The sequence below is a fragment of the Eleginops maclovinus genome, chromosome 12, assembly GCF_036324505.1.
Source record: "Eleginops maclovinus isolate JMC-PN-2008 ecotype Puerto Natales chromosome 12, JC_Emac_rtc_rv5, whole genome shotgun sequence".
Lineage (NCBI taxonomy): Eukaryota > Metazoa > Chordata > Actinopteri > Perciformes > Eleginopidae > Eleginops > Eleginops maclovinus.
The window spans coordinates 25,165,018-25,183,912 of record NC_086360.1 but is presented as its reverse complement, the minus strand read 5'-3'; the positions used below and the strand labels follow the sequence as shown (position 1 = coordinate 25,183,912).

General features: G+C 40.5%; 1 protein-coding gene across 1 annotated transcript in view; it reads right to left on the bottom strand.

The window, feature by feature from the left end:
* Positions 1-8,910: 8,910 nt before the first annotated feature.
* adgrv1 (adhesion G protein-coupled receptor V1) overlaps positions 8,911-18,895 on the bottom strand; it is a 110,271-nt gene continuing 100,286 nt past the window's right edge. Inside the window, 3 exon segments of the mRNA XM_063896298.1 lie at positions 8,911-9,391; positions 13,822-13,999; positions 17,610-17,795. Coding sequence (XP_063752368.1) covers positions 9,273-9,391; positions 13,822-13,999; positions 17,610-17,795 — 483 coding nt within the window. The 3' untranslated portion in view covers positions 8,911-9,272.

Sequence of the window (18,895 nt, the reverse complement as noted above, 5' to 3'; positions counted from 1 at the left end):
TATTTCAGGCAATAAATATATACATATGGCAACCAGCCGCTTTAAAGCTCCAGTGTCAACGTTCATATACTTAAAGGAACATTATGTCGTGAGACACCTTTACACACATGTGCTAATCACCACATGCCGGCTACACACACATATAAGACAAGCTTATACACAGCCGTATTTTATAGCACATATAGTACAGATAAGCACATGCCTCAGAGGGATCTTGCTTTTCATGCCAACCAGACAACATAGTGAGAACAAGATTTGCAGACATGATATATCTACTCTTCTGGCCTTTGGTCAGCCATGTTGGCAAGGCCACCACTGACAGTGTTGCCTTTCACTTTGCAGAATCACATTTCATAGAGCAGCCTTCAGCTACCACACACGGGTATTAAAGAAAGACCAGAGAGAAAGTGTGTGTTTCTTTTCTTCATTACATTTTAATTTGCCGTTGAGGCTTCACTGCTAGACTCCTCTGTCAACTTCAATCAATAATCGGCTCATTTCAATTCACATGCTGCATTGATCTGTGCAGTGTATGTGGCTCAAGACATCCTGTTTGCTCTCCTGCTCCTGGCTGCAACTCCACAAGGCTCTCTTTTAATCTGCCTGACCTTTGTAGTCAGCGGACGGAAAGAGTCAAAAGGTCAGGTTATCTGACCCACGTGTCAGCAGCTTCAAATAAAAAACAAACTGTCAGACTCCCGGAGAATATGAGCAGCGTTCAGCGGCTCAAAAAGTGCATTTCATCTATTGTAATTAAATTAATACAGAGCCAGGGACATTCATTTCAACAGGGTATAACGTTTGCAAACATGAGACTGGAATGACGTTGCTAGTCAACAACTTTTAGTAGTTTCAGAGGCAGTGGTGGCCCAAGGGGTAAATAAGCATCTACCAATCAGAGGGTCAGTCAACACGTCCTTGGGCAAGATACAAAAAAGCTACTGAGTAGTTGTGGTTTTATGGGAGACAGCTTGCCAAACTAGTCTTAAAAAAGAAATAACTGTGACTTTAAACCTTAGGATCTTTTTCTAACTGCACTGGAGGTCCTATCCTCCCAACTACTTTCAGTCACTGTATTCCCCTATCCATGTAGAGACTGGACCCTCAAGTCGTTGGTTTATCAAACAAGATAACAGCTAGAGAAAAAAACACAAGTTAGTTTAGCTTTGGCTTTAGCTAAGGCTTTCCATTTTACTTTAACTTGGCCTAGGGTTAGCTCTCTTGCTTTACAGTAAGTTGGCTGTCTATCTGATGGTGGTATAGACATTATAAAGCCATGCAGACTAAGAAAAACAAAACCACACAGCCAGAATGTGAGTTGTGTGTTCCGTTTTGTGGTAAATCTATAATAATAATAATGATATTTCTCGTAGAATAACTGATGTAAATGGTAAATGGACTGCTTCTATACAGCACTCCCAGTCAGAGGTTGCCATACAAGGCGCCACCTGCTCAGGGAAACCAAAATTCACACACGGTTGGCCATTAGGAGCAACTCAGTGTTAAGTATCCTGCCTAAGGACATATCAACATGTTGATCGGAGTGGCTGAAGGTCAAACCAATTACTTTCAGACTGGAGGACGAACATACACCTCCTGGAAAGAAAATACCTCAATTTTGACCAAATATGTAGGGTGGTACTGTTCTTTTGAAATACATATGAAATATATTTGTTTACTTAGGTTTTTCTGATTATTACAACTTACTAATCAACTGACGTACAACAATAACAACAAGGTTGGTTTTAGACGGGCAAAGTCTTCATCCAATCACCCACGAAAACTAACATCTACTCAAGTTTTCTAGCAGTGTCACGCCACTGGTGCTGCTGGAGCCACCGGACACCCTGCAGGAGTCGCCACTGATGTCAGACACGGTGCGGCGGCGATGAGTGCGATGTAACGGACCTCCGATGACAAGATCACTTTGGCACATGGAAGCGTAGAAAGAGGAGCACACACTGATCTCATTATAGAAAGGTCATCATGATTAGGGACTATAAATGTGGACATACTGTGAGCTTGATCACACACACACACACACACACACACACACACTCACACACACACACACATTATTGTATGTTTGTTCCCACAGATGTGAGGAAAGATGGGGAGATAGCTTGTATGCAAACACGTGCACAAAAGCACACTCTCCTCAGCACCATCATCAAACACGCTTCCTGTGATGCGTGGGTTAGAGACAGTGAGAGGGGACATAGGCCTTGTGTTCCTACACATAAAAGAGACATTTTTTTTAAAGGATTTCGTGGCGGGAAGCACCTTTTTGGAGCTGGACGAGGAGGGAGAGATAAAACTGAACTTTGACAAAAATGGACACTGAGACACAACATGTTTATTGTTTTGTTTCTTTCAGTTGTTTTTGTTGTGTTGTTGTTTGTTGGTTTTTCGATATTTGAGTGTTTGTTTTATTTGAATGTTTTTTTTTATTTTCCTTGAATTTGAAAGTAAGTAATATGATTTAAAACATGATATTTGCTTGTATGTGTTCATTTTGTAAATAGGTGTGATAAAATGTAAATACTTTTCATCATAAGAGATACGTGGGTTAGACACTCTCTCCTGACATTATGACCACTTTGCATAGCGATGGTGAATTGTGCCGACTCGGCATCCTACCTTAGTCTCCTCTGTGGTGTGTTACAGGAAAGACTGATGGGTGCATGAGGAATGTGGTGGAAGTACATGTGCGTAGTTCAGAGATTCACAAATGAGCACAAATCATTTGGAACTGAGCAGATTCTGAGCCGGTAGTGCTTGTTCAGCTTTCTCTGTGGGGTGTTTGCGTCTCTTGCATGCTTTGGAAAGAGAAGTTATGTTTTCTGTAAGTCAAGATCTTTCCATGCCTGTCAAGCATTCCTTACTTTATTTAAGATATGCACGCAAGACGGTGTAACGTATCTGTTGCATAACTGCTCCTCAACTAGACTTTATCTTGGATGCCCTATAGTAATCTCTATACTGAGTTTAACCCCGAAAATCAGCTTCCATACCCTTCAAATTAGCGAGTTATTGATTATCAGACAGACGTCACAGCAGGCTGATTGGTTGATCAGATTAAACCTACACTGAAAAGAGTGATTAGATTCAGTCTGCTCAACTTTAAACTCTGAGTGCACAGAATACACATGAGCCGCTAAAACCGTATTCAATAAGAGGGGCAAAACGAAATGCGGGAAGAAAATCTAACATAATTAGATTACAAAAAAGGAACTGTATTCAATTAAAAGCTACGTTAAAAAATGGAGATAACTAGCATGGCTACAGTGGAGAAATACACTGAAACAATATTTTAGAGGCAATATTTGCTTTTTAAATGCTGTAGGTGGACACATGATTTAATTAAAGGAATACTGTTTGCTTTTTCCATGTAGTAACTAAAAGAGCATCTGTAAACGACACTATTCTCTCAGCCTAAATGGCATCATTAGGTTTGTATATTGCCTTATTTGCTACACCTAATACTGCAGGGGCTCATAATGCATATACTGTCCTGATTTTAGTTTTTTTGTTTGGTTTCCTGTTTGATTTGGACATTTATTTTCTCCTGGTCTTCTTACTCCCTGTGTTTTTCCTCCTGTGCCTGATTGACTCATTGGGTACATGACAAGTGGATTAACTTGCATCCCTGCTTCCCTCACTTGCGTCTGTTTCTTGCATCTTAGTCCCTCCCACCAGGGATGCACGGAGAGAAACCACGCAAAGGGAGAGGAAGCAAAAGAAATCGCACCTTGCTCCTCGGTTCTCGGTCCTGCGGCACAAATCAGAGCCATGGACACTCCTTAAGATGGCCCAAAAAAAACAACTCCCAGTCAGAGTGAGGATCGAGGAGCAAAGAAATTAAAAACAAGAGACATGGCTTCCAGCTGGGCCTGTGTTCACCTGCTGCCCCTGAGTTTCACCTCCCCTCCCCAGCTGTGTCTGGTCTTGTGATTATTCTTGTGTGTATTTAGTCTTGTCTTCCCTCTCTGTCGGTTTGTTGTCCCTGTCGGGTTTCCCTTTGCTCCTGATTTTGTTCCTCGTGGTTTTTCCATCTTTAGTTTTTCTTTGTTGATCAGCTTTTTGGTAAATAAAAGGCTCACTTTCAGTTATCTACTGAAATCTACTGCCATTTCATCTTTTTACTGCACTTGGGTCCCCCTTGCTGCCAAACACTGACATATCCTGAAGTTTGAGGTTATTCTTGCTATATTTATGCTTGTAAAATGAGCATGAATTCCTGTCAACTAAATTGCTCTGTAGGCCCAAACTTCAATCTGTACGCCCACTGAATGAATTTGCTTTATGGTGGATAATTTAGTAAGTATTACTTTTATATTGTCATACTTTAGTTACTGTTTATTTCATTTTGTACAGGTATTACATTTCTAAAGTAACTCCCTCCCAACCCTGGGCACAGATCCTGTAAATGGATATTAGTTGAGCCAGCAGGTAGCACACGTTCATTCTGCAGGCTGTTACTCCTCTGCCTTCTTCTTTTACACATCCCTCAGCACCTCAGTGACTCTCCGTCTGGCTCTATTGATTTAACCAACACAGACTGTTGCCGCCAGGCTTATATGTGTGGATCTGGGTCACTCTCTTTAATCTGAGACTGGAGGTTGGGTGTGCCATCCACCCGCCTGACTGGTTCATATTCACATTAACTGTATAGCTTTTTCACAGCAGGCGTGTTTTCTTACATTTATGATGCTGTAGAGAAAAGAGCAAGGGAAACTGGTGGCATTATCAGCTTTCAGATATCACGCCCGCTCCTTTGAATTTAAAGAATGAAGTAATCCATGGGGATTTCTGTTGTCTGTTGAAGGTATATAGGCTACGGTAAATAAGCACATGTCATGTCTCTTTGTTTGAAAGTGTAATTTTATATCCTGCATCTTTTTCTGAACAGAAGCAAGGTGAATAGAGACAATTGTGAGTAGCTAAAATAAGACATAAGTGATGCAAATCTGTGCTTTTTTCTCCACGCTGCATTTGCTGTTTCCTTTTTATTGTCCGGCTACATTGAAAACCTAACACGTGCTGATTCACTGAAAGCTTAAAGTGCAGAGTCATCATGCGAGTACATCCATTCACACGGTCTGTAAATAAGTGTGTATCAGCTGTTGACTGGTTGTCTGCCGTCTTATCTCAGTCATTCCCCTGGAGGCACAGAGAGATAGAGAGGGCACACAGACGAGAGGAGGGGGTGAGGACTTCAACGTAAACATGTTTGCCTGCAGTCTGGCGTCTCTGGGACCGGGGCGGGTGGGTTGGGACTCCAAGCTGTTTGCTGTGGCTGTTTAATTGCTTTTCCTGTGCACGGCTGAGAAAGATGATTAGGGTAGTTTTAGCCTTCTTTACTGCAGCTCTGAGCAGCTCATCTGTGACTGTGAGGTGCAGAAAAACTTAGATTACTTATAAATCAGCCACCAAATCTCATCTGAAAGTGTCCAAACAGGAGGAACCAAATCCACTCTCACATTAGATATTTTACAGTCTTCAATCATAAAGGTTTGTTATTGACCTTCAAATGAAAGTTTATCAGGCGTTTCTTATCATATGCTCCAAGCAATTCCTTTGTCTCTAAACTTAAGTTTTTGTTAGAATAATAGATCAAATGTTAAGTGTTAATACTGAGCTTTTAGGTAGATTTTCTTACCTTTTTAGAAAGCTAAGCTGTTTCCAGTAATTGTGCTAAGCTAAGCTAACTCTTGCATGGCCACAGCATCATATTTAGTGTAGAGTCAGCACTTACATCTTAAAATCACTGTCGGTTCACCCAAAGAAAGGACACCCCCTGAGATATGTGGTGTATCACCTCATTATGACATAACACCTGACAGCTGGGGGGGTGGGGGGGTGGGGTCAAAGGTCATTAACAAGTGGCCAGTCAGAGGTTATGGGTCTAACATTTTCCCCTTTCACAGCTATCTGATATAATGAATTAATTATACTCTCAAAAGAACCTGACTGTTTTAAGGATAAAAAAAAGGAACTTTAGAGATGCCAGTAAGGTCATCAAAGGTCATCGATAAGTGACCACTCAGAGGTAAGCTAGTACCTTCTTTCTCTACTCTCAACCATCTGAGATAAAGCTGAATTACATCGAACAATAGTTCCTTTTTATTAGCGGTTGTTATGCTTTAAATCCACAGATTCATTCCCTTTATCTACGCCTGCTGTCTAACTCTTGACCTCCAATATTAGATAAGATTGTGGCGCACACTGCAGTTTGATTACATAACAAACACACGTTATGAAATATGCCCTGTGCACTGGGTTTACTGGTAGTCAGCTGTTTTTATGTAGCAGAACATTTATCAAAGCAAAGGTCTGAGAAGCTTTTGTGTTTGTTTTTTTTCTTCTGTACTCTTGTAGTTTCAGAAATGACCGTTTTCCCCGTGTCTCATTACCATTAACGGAAGAAAACACTCTAATGGATACACAATGGGAATATGTTGGAGCTGTTATGTCGTTGAAGGCTCTAATCAAACACGGAAATGAATTGCTTGTCTTAATCGCTCTTCTTAGAAGGAGGTAAACAATAAATCAGGCCTCTAGGAAATCCTAGCGTACAACTAGAGGTTGTAAACGCACTATAACGGGCTCATTTGCTGCTGGAGAAAAACAAACCCAGTGGAGTTATCTTGTTAAATGGACTCATAACTTCTTTTCTCTCCTATGCTCATTACAGCAATGTTTTCCTACAAATCCCTGGGGAAAGACTCCTGTTGACTCTTAGAGAATGAGATCCAAATGTGGCGTAATCGTATTGCAGGAAACAGAAGAGAAGCCAATCCAAAATGTTTTTTTGTTTTCACGGATATTAGATGATTTATCTCCAGACTGCGTAGTGGAAAAAGTTTGCTTGCTGCTTGCCTTATGGGGTGAAAAATGGCCACAGAAATGGAAAGGAAAAACAAAAACAGGGGGAAAGATTTCTCCACTTCAGCTGTTTCTCCCACTACAGCGAGTAAGGACAGAAGGATCAATACTGGTATTGATTGCAGAGCTATGAAACACTGGCTTTGATTCACTCCCTGAATAAAAATAAACTACTTCAAGTGTGAAGAAGAAAACTCTGTCTTTCTTCCGTACTTATATTCTTCTTCCGAAAGTCTCACCTCTATTTCCCTGCAGGACAGAATGAAGCCAGTGGGAGGGAAGTACAGTATATCCAAAGACAACAATTTCTATCTTTCTTTGAATCAAACATCTTTAAAGAGGCCTTATTATGCTTTTGAGGGGTTTCCCTTTCCTATAGTGTGTAATATAGGTGCATGTAAATGGTCTGCAAAGGCTAAAATCCCCATTGGACTCCTTTGTTTATTTCCATCACTATGTAACACCCATGCTCCTATTGGCTAATACTCCAACATATTTGAAATGATAGGCTAAGGGGCGGGACATCTCTGAATGGGTGACCAATGACAGCTAACCAATCGGAGCAGACTAGGCTCTGGTTTCAGACAGAGGGTGAAAAGAGGTGCTGCAGGACAGACAGTATGAGAAAAATAAAGAGCTTTTTGAAGATCAAAGCATGTACAAAATACAAAAATGAGCCTGTAAAGGAGCATAATACGTAGCAAACTCATTTCTTGCTGCTGCTGCTCTCTCATTGTGTCTTGGGATCTTGACCTTAACTACTTAAAATGAACCTGGGAGGGTAGCTGTCAGCAAGCAATGCAACACATTGATGGATGCGTCTCTTTTTTCCTTTGCTTCCTCGGGCAAATTCTTGTTTGTTTCTTGAGTGGTAGAAACCAAAATCCAAAGTCCTGTTGACGACAGACAGAGGTTGAGAGTTCAGTGCAAAGGTCAAGTGGACTTTGGACAAGGTTTAAAGCTGCAGTAAAAGTTAAAAGAGGAATATGTGCATGTACATTCACACCCATTGGTTATTCATGGTGGATCAAAGACAAGACATCGCTCCAACAGCTGTATGCTGTAAAATGAAATTGGTTAAAAGAAAGCTAAGGGTCTCGTAAACTGCAGTTGAACTTTTGCTGTATTTTAGATGTTCTCCATCGCTCTGATCTGAATTGCTAACATTTCTTACTTGCCAATTTGTTGCAGACCCTGACAGACTCTTCTTTGTGTAGAACCAGCTTGTGAAGTTCCTGTGAGGCAAGGATCACTCATACAGACCTTCCTCCTTATTGGCAGTATTAAAACTAACCTTGTTCTATTTTCCATCGACAGTACATAGTATATTTATTCCTTATTTCTTACTTGACTGCTTGCTTCACTGTTGGAACAGGTGGGACCATTACTGACCCACAATTGAACTTTGAAGCCAATTGTGAGATGTGCAAAAAGGGGAACCAGTTTAGTTTGAGTCTCATTTCAACATTTACAAAACCGTTATGGTCGTGTTTTATTGTGCTTTTATTGAGTCCTGTCTGTCCTTTTTTTCCGTGTCATGGTTTGGTAACCTGTCTTTAAGAGCAGAAAGTCTCTCAGTCAGGTTATAAAGAGGACTGAGAGGTGAGTCACAGCTAAAACCTGGAGACCCTGTACCTCAGACAGTTATCCAGCTTAATGTTAAATGATGACTCCCAGCGTCTGCACACCGAATGTCAACATCTCCCTTCAGGGTAAGCAGTCACACGGTGTAGAGAAAAGTGGTATTATAAACAGCTCTGTTTTTCCAGCAGCTGTTGCAAAAATGAACAAGTTGTAACATCTGTTTTATTTATTTACTTTGTGTTTTTTAAAATGTGAATGAGCATGGAGCACTCTTTTTAAAGATGTGCGTGTTGTATTATGACCTGTCTCATAATGGATCCCTTGTCTTTCAACTGCAAACCAGATCAATAACCTGAAGCTGAACCATGCTGAAAATATTGTGTGTAATGAAGCCTTTAAATCTGACTTGAATAAAAAAAGAACCACCACAACCAAATGTAAAATATATGGTAAATCATTTATTAACAATGTTACACAGTTTCCCTCCCCAGCAGCAGCTGTTCTGCAGAGGCCACATCTGGCTATATCTCATTCGCTATGTCTCGACAGAAAAGAAAATCCAAATATACATTCAGAAAACCATAAAAAAATTCATTTTGTTCATGTATAGCTTCATATATATATATAAAAAAACAGATGTACAGTAAAAATCACATATGGTATCAAACGTCTATATGAAAATGTTCTATTCAAGTTTTAGTGCAAAAGAATTTTAAAATATAAAAATACTGTGGTGTAATTTCTCTCTTGTATGAAGACATGGGGTGTGTGTGTGTGTGTGTATGTGTGAGGTGAGCAGGTTAGAGGTGTGTGTCTGCGATGGGGATTCGTCTCAGCTCCACTATCTGGGAGTTTGATATGCTCCCTCCGTCGTGGCTCCCAGGGATGGAGTCGTTGTCGCTCACATTAAGGCCGGTCCCTGAAATGAGACAGAAGCATGTAATTACACCTCCATTCAAACTCATGCTTACTTTCTAGGTAATGCAATACTGGGGCAGCACAATGTGGGACTTGATGTTATCATTGAAAAACAGAAAGCTAACGGTGTGATTTTTTCAAAGAGGATTTTTACCAAACAAGGACTCTTTATTAAGTCTGTAGAATAATGTTTGTAGGCTGGGACTTTTTACTTCATTCAGATATTTCCACGTTCTGCCTTAAACCAAATATTGCACTTCCTGCGATTTGGATATTGCACAAGTCCATATTGGGATTGCGACAACATGTCAACGAATTGAGCAGCCCTATGCAACGCCGTGTTTCTTTATTTCAGGGGAACAAATTCACACAACTAACCCTTAGCCGTGCTGATTATCTGTTGCATTTCATCCACTGGGTGTTAAGCAGCCTAAAAACTAACTTCTTATGAGTGGAACGGAACATCTCCACATGCATATATATTTTAATTACAAGGTATGTGGACCATCTGCTGTGGGTGTTCAACAAGAAGGTCATTGTACATATTCAGTGTTGTTTCCATGTACATTTGTATGCAGGACATCCATATCATTTGGGTTCAATTAATCATATAAATTGGAGGAGAATTACTCAAACAAGAGATAGGCTTTTGTGTCGGTCAGCAACTGTTGAATGGATTTCTGAACATGCTCAGTGTATGTGCATGATCAGACTTGAAGGGCAAAAAAGCAACTATGATATTTTGTCAGGATTCTGGATTCACGTACACGTTTGAAAAAAAATAAATTGTATAACAATGCAACCAGGGTTGGATCTATTCATCAGGTATTCACAGTATTGTCTTTGTTTTGATTGGTGGTTTATTAACTTTTATAGTGGTTAAGTTCCTATTTTAGAATATGTATTAATGTCAGACACTGAGTTCCTGTCTAGATTGCTGCTACTTGTCCTCGGTTGAATCCCCTGCATTATGCAATACACGTAAAGAATAACTAAAGTCCGACTCGTTAATGATCAGCTCTCAGTATGTAGAGTACACGTGTCCTCAGGAGTGCGTTAATGGTTTCACGACCAAATGGAGTGTGAAGACGACCCATTACGGCACTACCTGCTGACCCTCGGAAGGAGGTGGACTATTATATAAGTCTCATCAGAGAATTTTCTTCACTGCTGACGGACTGGGAAGTTCAGTGTCATGCACACGGGCAAGGAGAAGGTCAGAGGTCACCAGGGGAAGTGAGAAATGGAGGAAAGTTCTTGTGACTGGCGGAGCGAAAAGTTGAAAATTCGACAGACGATTGTTCTTCACCCAAATCTAGTTTCCAAACGGAACAGACTATATATTTTCTGGAGGCAGCGAGAGTAGGGTCTCATTTGACTTAATTAAATCTTGCAAGCTTGCCCTTTTGCTACGCTGAATAATAAAACATGCTGCTGAGTTTGCAGACGAGAGGAGCAATAAATTCTCCGACTTGTTCTTCTGCAGCCCAGAGGCTATTTAAGGTGGAACACCCCACCAGCTCAGGACAGCGGGGTCATGAGGAAAGCAGGTCAGAAACAACAACTGTCGCTTTACTTGAGACGACACACACACGCACACACACACACACACACAACATTCACGCTGTCACCACACAATTAATACAAAGGTTACAGGTTGGGGTTTTTTTGTACAAAGTGTAACACTATCCTAATCCACATTCATTAACACCTGCAAGTCCTTTCAACTCACACCTGCTAGTAGGGACTTTTAATGTGTCTATCTCCATGGTTACAGGTTTTGTTTTTCCGGGACGCACGCTAGCAGGTCTCAAGAGCTGCTGCATGTAGGCCGACAATACGCCGAGGTTACACAAACAGAATCTGAGGCTTTAGAAAAGTGAAGTTTGATGTGGATTTTTCTGCCATCAAAATCCCAGCAGTGCTCAATAATGTGTATCAAATCCTTTATTTTCCTTCAAAGTCATTTCTTGTCTCCAGGATCCCGAGACTTAATGTGACCTGACATAATTCCATTACATTTACGGTCCTATCAGGTCGGTATGTCTATTTTAACTATGCATCTACTTGTTCTTTCCCAGAGCGATCACTATATTGAGAACCAGACTATTGCTTTTTCCATGATGCAGGACCAAAGCTGACCGGGATATACTTAAATCTGAGATGAGTGACAGTTTAATTGGTAAGCAGTACTTCAGCAGGAGCACAGAGTGTGAGTAAGATGGAACTGACAAAGATCTGTAAAGCAAGATATGGCCATCAAATCCAGAGACGACAGTGATTTCAATTACGAAACCAGCCTTGCCAAAGCTGTGACGGCGTACATGCATGTAACCATTCATGGTCAATCGACTTTTCCAGTCTTTATGAAGCACTTTACATTTATTCCCCCATTAAACCAGTCAATGAGCAGAGGCTGCCATACAAGGTGCCAACCAGCATTCATTCACACACACACAGAACCTCACAATCACTTGACCTCCATGCCCAATTTCAGCCTCCTTGGACCAGCTGTTAAAAATGCATTGATTTCTGTTTTCTCATGAATTTTCTTGACATTATGTCTCCATGTTAGTATTTAGCAATTGTTTTGCCTTGCATTTAAATCTGTTTGTTAAATCCAGACACCTTTCTTGATATTTTCCCCTTCCCTGAGTTCAACTTGAAGGATCCTCTAGCGATAAGACATCACAGTCCTCTGAAGCTGAAGCTACAACATCAAAAACCATGTTGATTTTCACTGAAACCCCAAGGAAATCTCCACCCAGGATGACTTTTCCCCCCACTTCATTGATTATTCATCATCATGTTGCAATGTGACCCTTTAAGCTGATCACTGATTTCATGCCAGCAAATTCACCGGCATCTCCGTCAAAAAATGTCAAAATGTCTTTTTACCTGTTGCAGAAATCATATGCACATAATTTGCAGGAATAAAAGGCTCCCACTTTGCAATGCATGAACCGGAGTTGGCACAGCTCCAAAGTTAATAAGACGTGGGATCTTAAATCGAGGCTTCAGCAGATTCTCAAATTGGATTTATGTAAGCCTCACTGCACCACTGTCTTTCTCCCATTCGGTTTTTAAAGTGGGTTCTTTTTTTTCTCAGGTGTGTGTTTGAAAATGTGCACTTCTCCTCGTGGTAATGTCTCACATTAGCGGCAGAAAAGTGTCCCGCAGTACTGAGGCTGCTGCTGGCCGCCGTCCAGCTGCTTCTCATTCGGACACTGTTAAGCTATCAAACAGGGAGGAGAGGACTGTGTGTGCGTGTGTGTGTGTGTGTGTGTGATATATCAGCGAGTAGTTTGGGCCCTCAGCTCATTAAACATTGATGGCAACCGAGGAAGAATAGTTTCCATGGCAGCAGAGAGATTTAGGGGTAAGCAGGGGAATAACTAAGCAGGGCTGATGTTAATAGATGTTATAGATAGGGTCTGTATGCTGGCTTTGAAATAATAACACACACACACACACACACACACACACACACACACACACACACACACACACACACACACACATACACACTATATCTGCAAAGGCAAAAGTTTGTCATCGCTCTCTTCTCCCCCCCCCCCAACTGATTTTACAGGTTTTTTTTTAAAGCATGCTGTACTTTTCCCTAAATGTTCAAAGCAGTACTGTGTTGACCTTTGCCTCATTACCTTTATTTGTATATTTCATGGAAAAGTACTGGACTTGAAGCGTTCATAGGATGAGTTTGACTGAAGTAATGTTGAATTAACCTTGAAGAAATGAATTCAAACCCCGGAGGTGAAGGAGTTAGAGACCCGCAAACATTTAATTATAGGACAATAGATGAGCAAGAGGAAACTCTAAATAATAATGTGTTCCCGCCATTTCATTATACTGCTGTGTAATGAGCAGGAACGGTTCGCTCCCTGTTAGCCTCTATTAATATTCTTGTGCTGCATTTAAAACTTATTGGTAAAGCTGGACACATTTTATTTACCTGTTAACGTGATGTAGGATCAGTTCAGGCATCTCAGCAGTTGTTTATAAGACAAATAAACATGTTGTCCTATGCTGGAGTAGTGCTCTTATGTTGTATAATTGTCTGTGCTGATTAGCTTTTATTTATGCTTTTGTGTCTAGTATGTGTTTATGTGTTTGTATTATTGTGCTTTAACATGTGCTGTTTTTGTGCTTCACTTAGTTTTGTTGCCATCAAACTGCAAGGGACTGCAGATGAAAATTAGCCCCTAAATCTGGCACATTTACATGATGGATAAGTGCTAATGTTAATCAAATGATTAGATATTAAATACTAAATGTAAAGGAGAATCAAAAGCACAGGGAGATTTGAGCTTGTTGCAGGTAGAATAGAGACAGACTTCAAACACATAATGATGTAGTGTAATAGAAACCGTACGACAGTGTGAGGGTTCAGTATGGTTGCGGGGTCCTCACCGGTTTTTAAGGCAAATATAAGGTCGTCAAACTCCTGCGACTCCTCGTCTTCGGTGACGAGGTTGGTGTTGATGAAGCCTCCCTCGGTGGAGTACGTCCCAATCACTGGACTGGGTTTGAACACACTGCTGGGCTGACTGCCGGGCCGCAGCGACGAGCGCTCCCAGTCCGCCGACACCTGACACACACAGGAACACATTTACAGACGTATGAGCTCAGGCAAAACACAATATCAGTGTGTGTTTGTGAAGATTCACTGAGAAGTTTTATTGAACCCTTTACGTTTAAAGTTTCATCCCAGCTGCGCATTTTTTTTGTGGTAGGAGTACATTTTTGAATCCCCGCTTAATGATAACTCATACAAAATGAATAATTGCAAAAAAAAGAAAGTCCCTGATATTTTAAAAATATGTTTGAAATGTGAGATTATTCCTTAAAAGCTGCAAAAAGAAAACAAATAGAACATTTAATTTGACCTCACTCGGAGTTTTATTGAGCTTTAAATGATTACTTCATTTAATTATGTACATTTTCATTCAATGTTATTCTTTATTATATCTTTTATTGACATTATTTTGGTATAATTCCTACAATTATATATCTTATTATTATTAATAATTATTATTTTTATTTATTGTATTTTAAATCTTTTTTTGTTCAAATTCTTAATTATGTTTTTATAAATATTTCATTTAATATATATTTTTTTAATGTAATTTTCAAATGGAATAACTGCCACTAAACCTGATTTCCCCCGGGGTTAAATAAAGTGTTTCTGATACTGAGTCTGGTTATCATAAATAACACATAAAGCAGATTAATATGCTGAGAGTAAATGTATGTACACATTAAATCAGCTGTGTTCATGCCTAATTGATAAAGATTAGTTCCAACCCAAAAACATTAACTCCACATGAACGCAGGGCAAAATCAGGTCGACCATTCACACACACACACACACACACACACACACGCACGCACACACACACACACTTAATTCAGAGGCTTGCTGTGTCTGTCAGCCGTGTGATCATGTCTGTGATGAGGTAGGGTCAGGCAGAGTGCATGTTGTCCAAGCACCCCAAAGGGTTAAGGCCAGAACACAGGGTCACGGCAGGTTCACGGGGTGAGAGCAAGGTCAGTGGGTCTAGGATTTCACACCGCTTCAGACCAACATCATGGACGAGATGCTGTCAGAGGCATGAGATAGATCACCGCCTTTTATTTAGAGTCCAAAAGTAGCAGAGAGAGATTTGGGGTAGGGACGATTTACTCATGCATCCATAAAGCGCCTGTGAAGCAGGGGGAGCACAAGCGTCTCAGAGGGTCAGCGGTTTGATCCAACCTCCTGCAGTCAACATGTCAAAGTGTCCGTGGGCAAGATACTTAACCCCAAATTGCTCCCAAAAGCACGTCTACGGTATTGAAGTGTATGCAGGAAGCTAAGCCTGTAGGAACAATGTATACGTACAGAGAGTCGAGTCAATGAAGTGGCTTCTTCTTTAAAGTCACTTTGGAAAAGAGCATTTGCCTAATAAAGGTAATGTGATGTATGAACGAGTGAATGGCAGAGAGTGGAATAAAAAGAGGAACCTGACAAAAGGGAACAAAAATAATATCACATAATGTGTCTCAAACTGTTCTCCACAACGACCAGATGAATCCATCTTGTTTTCCACTGTGCTCATTTATAATGAATGCTTCAGCTGTCCATGTTAATGCATACGCGTGTGTGTGTGTGTGTGTGTGTGTGTGTGTGTGTGTGTGTGTGTGTGTGTGTGTGTGTGTGTGTGTGTGTGTTGCACAAGCTTGAGAGGCGAGCTGGGCTGTATCGGGTACAGAGCGTTCCGGTTGAGGTGAACTGAGCGCCACCAGGCACCTCAGATCTGTCATTTCCACTCTGAGGGGGGGGGGGGGAGCGAACATTCAGAGCTGTTCAACCCCAAAAATGATCCTCTCCCAACCCTTTACTCATCAGTTCCTTTACTTGAGTAAATAGTATGGTCTTAAAATACTACAATAGAAGTGAAAGTGCTGGATTTAAATATAAAAGTAAAACATCGGCTAAATGTTCTTAAAGTATACAAAGTAAAACTCCATATTTTCACAATGTTGAGTCTGTCATTGTTGAGCAAATTTGAGTTACTTTTTAAAAATAATGTGTGGATTAGAAATACACTATAAAGGGGTTTTATGTATGTGTTTTTTTTTAGGTTTATTGAAAGTAGGTTTAAAGACAGAAGGATTTTCTTGGGCGTATAAAGAAATTAATTTAAAGAAAAGTGGCAAATATTACACGTATGAAAAGTACTTAAATATTACAACATTAAAACATAGAGAGAAATATTAACAGGAAATATAAATACACTGGTGTTAAATAATTAAAGAGTAACAAGTATGATATTTGCTTCTGAAATGTAATTGAGCAGAAATATAAAGGAGCCTTTAAGGTAAAAACTCAGGTAAGGTTAATTTAGGTCAAAGTAATACTCCGGTACACACCTGTTATTTGACTTACATCCCCACGCTTAGCGCTCTCTATCCGCTCTTTTATTTTTCTCACAGTCAAATCTCAGGGAGGTAAGTGTGCTCTCATGAATAAAACAAGATTACTGGATTCCTGTGTGTGGAGAGGGAAACAGAGAGAGGGAAGGGGGGAGTTCCCAGGAGAAACGAAGTTAAACCTGCCCCATTTCTTCTCTTCTTCCTCTCACCGGCTCACTCCTTGTAGGGAATTCTCCAGGGATAAACTGGCTTAGGACACAAAGTATGGCACGGGAGTGTTTGTAGTGTGTTTTTAGTGTGTGCTGCTCTGTTCTGACAGGAAAGGGTGCAAGTGGGGGTTGATGGGGTTGTTAGTGGGGGTTACTCAAGTACTATTTTGACATAGTTGTACTTGAGTTTTTCCATTTTATGTTATTTTATACTTCTATTTTACTTAATTTAGAGGCAAATATAAAAACATAATAAAAAAACTAACTAGTATTTTTTGTAAATATGAAGAATGTGCTCCATAATTGACAAAACTACATCAAACCTGTAATATTTTATAATACCTAAGACCTAAGTACCTTTTCCACCTCTCGTTACACACACATAATGAGAATCAGTCTTGTGTCAGTGTGTGTGTGTGTGTGTGTGTGTGTAAATGTGAATGTGAATGTGAATGTTCCCGGTGGAGTCACGCACAGCTGATGTGAGAAAAGTGTGAAGGAGTACCAGGAATGGGCAAACACAGCCATGGGAATGAGGGCATGGGAAGAAAAAGGGAGAGGGAAAGTAAGCCACGGTAAGGCTGGAATATATTTCTTAAAGATTCCAATTATAAGGTCTAACTTTTATAGCTTTCAATCCTATAAACCATGAGAGTAATTTACTCAACTTCGCGGCATCGGGTCTCCAAAAGAAGAAGATCGGATGATTACACACTTTGGGCACGGATCCTAGATTATCTAAATGACTGGCAGTGAATCTTAATGATTAAGATGTAAAACAAAAAGTGAGTGCAACTAAAATGTCAGTTTTAATCCCACAACGCATAGAAAAACTACACGTGCTATGGTAGGTACTGTAAATTGAATCAGGAGGTGAATTTGGGATTGGTTCTGCATCCTAAAATTTGAGCAAAGACGATGAAATGGGATGGATACGATGACTTTTCCATCCTGTTATAAGATAAATACAAGTTAGAAATGAAGTGCACTGTAACTCACACAACACTTTTAAGCCTAATGTGTGGGACATGTGTGTGTGGGAGTGAGTGTGTGTGTGTGTGTGTGTGTTCGTACCTCCTCCATGGCGCTGATGAGGTTTTGTGTTGACTTGTTGATGTCGCCCCCCACAGTGGTCGGCCCTCCTCCCTGGTAGGTGGCGTCGGGACCGTTGTGGCCGCTCATCTCCACCGTGTAACTGGCCTTCGTCGGCCAACACAGCTGGTTGTGCATGACGAAGTACACGGCAAACACATACAGGCCCTGCAGAAGGAAGAGGGAGGGGGAATAAATCAGACTTTAACATCAGCTGGGTTTATCTCTTTGGTGTATGATGTCTCTAAGTCTGCAGGCGTCATGCTGGTTTGTAATGCAAGGAATCAAAGCCATAAAAGCTTTAAATGTTAAGTGTTTAAATCTTAAAATTGTAAAAAATAAAGATACCTTTCGTTAAATCAAGTCAATTATTAAAAAATGATAAGCTTCAGCAACCCTCAGTCTGTCATGACTCAGGAGTGAGTGGATGACTTCATCACTGGAGCGATGACGTCATTGGCTCTCTGGTATTTCTGCTCCCTCCACTTCCTCATCATTACCACATCCTCTAACGTCAACAGCACCGAGCTGAGAATTACCCCAAAACACCGGGGTGTCAGATACCACAGGGCCGCACCGCATTTCACAACACCCATCAGCGAGCGATGACGGCAGACAGACATGGAACCCACGAGGCACAATTGTGTGTGTGCATACAGGTGCACGCAAGCACACAAGCTACCCTCACACACAACAATTTACAAATAGTGTTGTTCAGTCGTATTTAAAGTGACAAGAAGTGTGCATAATTAAGTCAGGGTCAAATACATTTTGAAACTTGGTTTGAAGAGCAATCCCAAAGGACATGCATGCTCTAAATCTATAGAACTGATCTTTGATTGACTTGTTCGTGATAGGAAAAGGCAAGGCAAGTGCATTTATATAGCACTTTACAACACAAGACAATTCAAGGTGCATTAAGCATTTAGATTACATTAAAAACAATCAAGTTTAATCAAATGTTTTCATTTAAAAAGCCAAACAAACACAAAAAACAAAGCTAAAATAGAACAAGACACGTATAAAGTACAAGAAGACATATAACAGTGTATTCCAATCATCACTACCCATGTCAGCGTGGGATATTGACATAGAAAACAGGACTATAAACAGCGCGGACGGTGACAATCAATATTAAGAGGAAGAGAGCCAAATCTGTGTCTGGATAGTGCCTGTGTTTATGGGCGTCTGTAAAACAGGAACATCCAGCTTGTAAAAAAGGTAAAAAAGGGGTTGTGAATAAATACGACACATGGAGACACCTCTCA